General features: G+C 44.9%; 1 protein-coding gene across 2 annotated transcripts in view; it reads left to right on the top strand.

The window, feature by feature from the left end:
• ZNF251 (zinc finger protein 251) overlaps positions 1-4,086 on the top strand; it is a 35,996-nt gene extending 31,910 nt beyond the window's left edge. For both annotated transcript variants that reach the window (XM_011975720.1, XM_011975719.1), the window contains one exon: positions 1,617-4,086. In XM_011975720.1, the coding sequence (XP_011831110.1) occupies positions 1,617-3,355 (1,739 nt within the window). In that variant the 3' untranslated portion in view covers positions 3,356-4,086. The remainder of the gene's footprint in view (positions 1-1,616) is intronic.
• Positions 4,087-5,586: the final 1,500 nt, after the last annotated feature.

The following is a 5,586-nucleotide window of genomic DNA, read 5'->3' as shown; positions in this document are numbered from 1 at the left end:
TTTTTGTATTTTTAGTAGAGACAGGGTTTCACCGTGTTAGCCAGGATGGTCTCGATATCCTGACCTCATGATCCGCCCACCTCGGCCTTCCGAAGTGCTGGGATTACAGGTGTGAGCCACTGCGCCCTGCTGATTGTTGCTTTAATTCTTACCAGTGCTCAGCATTTTTTTTAAGCCTTTATCATAAAGTCCAAATTTCTCAACCTCTTTGCAGTGCTTCTTGTGTCTTTACCCTGCCCCATCTTGCCCCACTCTCCCCTCATACTTCTTGCTCTAGCCGTGGTGGGATTAAAAAAAAAAGAGACAAGAGTTTCACTCTGCCACCCAGGCTGGAGAGCGGTGGCGTGACCCTACCTCACTGCAGTCTCGAACTCCTGGCCTCAGGCTCCCAAAGTGCTGGAATTACAGGTGTGAGCCAGTGCACTCAGCAGTTAAATTCTTTAATTTTTTTTTCTTTAGACAGGGTCTCATTCTGTTGCCCATAGTGGAGTACAGTGACACCATCATGGCTCACCACAGCTGTGACCTCCCAGGCTCAAGCAATCCTTACACCTCTGTCTTCTGAATAGCTGGGACCACAGACGTGCATCACTGCACCCAGCTAATTTAAAAAAAAAAAATTTACTTTTGTAGAGATGGGGTCTCCTTATGTTGCCCAGGCTGGTCTTGAACTCCTGGCCTCAAGCAGTCCTCCTGCCTTGGCCCCCCAACTGGGATTACAGGTGTGAGCCACCACATCCAGCCAGATTTTTTTTTTTGGGGGGGGACGGAGTCTCACTCTGTCCCCCAGGCTGGAGTGCAGTGGTGCGATCTCAGCTCACTGCAAGCTCCGCCTCCCGGATTCACGCCATTCTCCTGCCTCAGCCTCCTGAGCAGCTGGGATTACAGGCCACCGCCACCACGCCCAGCTAATTTTTTTTGTATTTTTAGTAGAGACAGGGTTTCACTGTGTTAGCCAGGATGATCTCGATCTGACCTCGTGATCCACCTGCCTCGGCCTCCCAAAGTGCTGGGATTACAGGTGTGAGACACCGCGCCCGGCCCTGGCCCAAATTCTTTAAATCAAGAACTTGATTGATATTTTTGTGCATCACAACCAGGCCCAGGCCTTCCTGTCTGCCACTGCTAACTTATTTCCTTTGTCAGGTTTCAGCTTGAACCTCACCCCTGGCATTTTCTCTGACCAGGTAGACTAGGTTAGGGCCAATAACACATTTACACAGTTTCTGTCACATGGTGTATCATTATTTTTAAGAACTTACTTGCTATCTACTTGAGTAGAACATAAACTTCATGAGATCAGAGACTATATTTATCTTCCTGTATATTCCTTACCTAGAACATGCCTGGCTTTCTAAATATTTGTTGAATAATTTGCCAATTTGATAGGTGAAAAATCATAATTTGTTTTGACTACTTCGATAACTAATGAACTTGAATATTTTTATCCTGTTGATTGGCCATCCCATCTTTACTTTTGAATTCTGCCTTCCACATGTTTTCCTGTGAGAGCACTGCCTTCTGCATGACAGTTTGTAGGAGCTTCTACCACATCATGGACATTATCCCTGATGGAAGGTTTTCTCTAGTAACTCATTCATATTTTTCTTTAACAGATTCCGAGTTTGGGACCAAGAAGGAACTATCTATTTTAAACCAAAAATTTTCCGAAGAAGTAAAAACCCCAGAATTTGTATCAAGAAGTCTCTTAAGGGATAATGCACAGGCAGCTGAGTTTCGGGAAGCATGGGGCCGTGAGGGTAAACTCGAAGAGCACCTGGGAAATTCTGCCGGGCAGAGTTTGAACAAACCCAATATTCACAAGAGAGTTTTAACAGAAGCTACCATGGGTAGGGAAAGATCTTTGGGAGAAAGACCCCAAGAGGGTAGTGCATTTGATAGAAACTTGAATCTGAACCAAAATGTTGTTAGACTTCAAAGAAATAAAACAGGAGAGAGGGTCTTTAAATGTGATATATGCAGCAAAACCTTCAAATACAATTCAGACCTAAGTAGACATCAGAGAAGTCACACTGGGGAGAAGCCATACCAATGTGGCCGGTGTGGACGAGCCTTTACTCACAGCTCAAATCTTGTTCTGCACCATCACATTCACACTGGAAATAAACCATTTAAATGTGATGAATGTGGGAAAACTTTTGGACTCAATTCTCACCTCCGTCTTCATCGGAGAATTCACACTGGAGAAAAACCCTTTGGCTGTGGTGAGTGTGGGAAGGCTTTCAGTCGAAGCTCAACTCTTATTCAACATCGGATAATTCACACAGGAGAGAAACCCTACAAGTGTAATGAATGTGGAAGAGGCTTTAGCCAGAGCCCCCAGTTAACTCAGCATCAGAGAATTCACACTGGAGAGAAGCCGCATGAATGCAGGCACTGTGGGAAGGCCTTCAGTCGAAGTTCCAGCCTTATTCAGCATGAGAGAATTCACACTGGAGAGAAGCCCCATAAATGCAATCAGTGTGGGAAGGCCTTCAGTCAGAGCTCAAGCCTTTTCCTCCATCATCGGGTTCATACTGGAGAGAAACCCTATGTATGTAATGAATGCGGTAGAGCCTTTGGTTTTAACTCTCATCTTACTGAACATGTAAGGATTCACACAGGAGAAAAACCCTATGTTTGTAATGAGTGCGGCAAAGCCTTTCGTCGGAGTTCCACTCTTGTTCAGCATCGAAGAGTTCACACTGGGGAGAAGCCCTACCGATGCGTTGAATGTGGGAAAGCTTTCAGCCAGAGCTCCCAACTCACCCTACATCAGCGAGTTCACACTGGAGAGAAGCCCTATGAATGTGGTGACTGTGGGAAGGCCTTCAGCCGGAGGTCAACCCTCATTCAGCATCAGAAAATTCACAGTGGAGAGACTCGCAAGTGCAGAAAACGTGGTCCAGCCTTTGTTCATGGCTCTAGCCTTACACCAGATGGACAGATTCCCACTGGAGAGAAGCACAGCAGAGCCTTTAGCCATGGTGCAAATCTCATTCTGTGCTGGACAGTTCACACTGGTGAGAAATCCTTTGGATGTAATGAATATGGAAAAGCTTTCAGTCCCACCTCACAACCCACGGAAGATCAGAAAATGCATGCTGGGGAAAAGCCCTCTAAATGTCAAGAATGTGGAAACGCCTTCAGTGGAAATTCAGCCCTTATTCGACATCAGGTAACTCACACTGGTGGGAAACCCTGTCATTGCAGTGTGTGTGGGAAAGCCTTCAGCCAGAGTTCACAGCTCACACCACCTCAGCAGACTCATGTTGGAGAGAAACCTGCTTTAAATGATGGATCTAAAAGATACTTTATTCAAATCAAAAAGATTTTCCAAGAAAGACATTTTTAAAGTGATAAATGCAGAAGACAATTTAGCAACTGTTCACTTTATATTAGAAGATAAGATGGCATAATGAAAGATAAATAAGGTCTAAATATTCCTGGCAAAGTAAAATAAATAGTTCAGATGACTACTAAAAGTCATTTAAAGTCATTAAATCTGGGAGTAAACACAAGAGAATTCATTCTGGGAAATCAGGCTGTCTGTGTAAAGGCTACTGCCATGCTCAGGAGTTGAACCGTGTGGTGCTGTGTCCGGATACTCATGATGAATGGATGGAGGGTGTGAAAAATGAGCCCAGCTGGTGCTCTGGGTCTACCCTGCCTGACATCCTTCCAGTCTTATCCTTTGTTTCCTATCCAGGCCCAGGCTTGTGGCTGAGAACATCCACTTTCAGTCCCATACATCTGCCTCCAGGCAGAGAACTTGCGCCTGCTGGTGGGGCTTAGCCTTATTCCTTCCACCACCTCTCCCACCAGCCCGCAGAGGAACTGCAGGTAGATGTTTCCTCCTTGCTTGGAGCCCCAGTTTTTGCATTTCATTTTCATTAAAATGGAAGTTAGTTTGGTTTTGGTTCTAAGGAACTCTACAGTTTAGCAAAGAGAGGGACCTCAGGGGCCAAGAAAGCAGGGGCCTACCAAGTATCTCCACTTTTGAAAATTATAATTACTGATAAAAAAAATTTTTTAAGGCAGGTTTATTGAAGCATAATTTATAAACAATAAAATTTTTTTAGTGTATAGTTCTGTGGGCTTTGACAAAAGCAAACAATTGTGCCACCACCACATTCCAGATACTGAACATCTTCACCACCACCCAGAATTCCTTTGTGCACTCTTGTGGTCAACCCCTCCTCAACCCCAGTCTGTGGAAACCACTGGTTTGTTTTCTGTCCATCGCCTCACCGTTTCCAGGATTGCAGTGTGCAGCTGTTTGCGTGTGGCTTCACTGAACGTGATGCATTGGAGTCATCCACATTGCCTGTGTAGACTGCTTTTTTACACCAAGTAGCATTCCATTGTATGGACGGAGCCATTTGTTTATCCGTTCCCGCATGGAAGGGTATTTGGGCATTTTCACTATGGGCAACTATGATTAAAGCTGCCATAACTGTGTATCAACTACAGGCTGTTTTGTGAATCTAACTTTTCAGTTATCTTGGGTAAACAGGACTGGGATTGCTGGGTCACATGGTAAGCTTATGTTTTACATTTTAAGAAACTGCCAAACTGTTTTACAAAGTCAGTTGTGCATCCCACTGACGATGTGAGTTTAGTTGCTTTGAATCCTCACCAGATCTTGGTATTGTACTTTTTTTTTTTTTTAGACGGAGTTTTGCTCTTGTTGCCCAAGCTGGAGTGCAATGGCACGATCTTGGCTCACCACAACCTCCACCTCCTGGGTTCAATTCTAGCGATTCTCCTGCCTCAGCCTCCTGAGTACCTGGGATTAAAGGCATGCGCCACCACGCCTGGCTAATTTTGTATTTTTAGTAGAGATGGGGTTTCTCTATGTTGGTCAGGCTGGTCTTGAACTCCCGACCTCAGGTGATCTGCCCACCTCAGCCTCCCAAAGCGCTGGGATTACAGGTGTGAGCCAATGCACCCAGCAGTATTGTTCATTTTTTAATATTCTAGCTATTTTAGTGGAGATGTAGTGGTATCCATGGTTTTAATTTGCATTCTCCTATTGACCATGGTTGGATCAGTAAGCATCTATTTAAAGAGTTTCATTGGGAAGTTTGAATAACACTGTAGTAGTTAGTTTCTCAGTGTGATCACCTCTGAAATTCTGATAATCAATTCTTTTTTTTTTTCTTCTTCTTTTTTTTGAAACAAAGTCTTGCACTGTTGCCCAGGCTGGAGTGCAGTGAAGTGATCTCGACTCACTGCAACCTCCACCTCCCAGGTTCAAACAATTCTCCTGCCTCAGCCTCCCGAGTAGTGGAACTACAGGCATGCACCACCATGCCCAGCTAATTTTTGTATTTTTCTTAGAGACGGGGTTTCACCATGTTGGCCAGGATGGTCTCAAACTCCTGACCTCGTAATCCACCCACCTCGGCCTCCCAAAGTGCTAGGATTACAGGTGTGAGCCACCGCGCCTGGCCTCTGGTTTTCAATTCTGAGACTCTACCTGCAAGAATCTTTTTTCAAATCTACTCTTCATTCCCTCCAGGTCTAACTGAGACATTTCCCCCCTACAAGGAGCCTTCCTTAATCTCTCATTTCATCTTTGTT

This window comes from Mandrillus leucophaeus, unplaced genomic scaffold (assembly GCF_000951045.1).
Source record: "Mandrillus leucophaeus isolate KB7577 unplaced genomic scaffold, Mleu.le_1.0 Scaffold158, whole genome shotgun sequence".
Taxonomy (NCBI): domain Eukaryota; kingdom Metazoa; phylum Chordata; class Mammalia; order Primates; family Cercopithecidae; genus Mandrillus; species Mandrillus leucophaeus.
The sequence above is the reverse complement of the archived record's forward strand: the minus strand, read 5'-3'. Positions and strand labels throughout refer to the sequence as shown.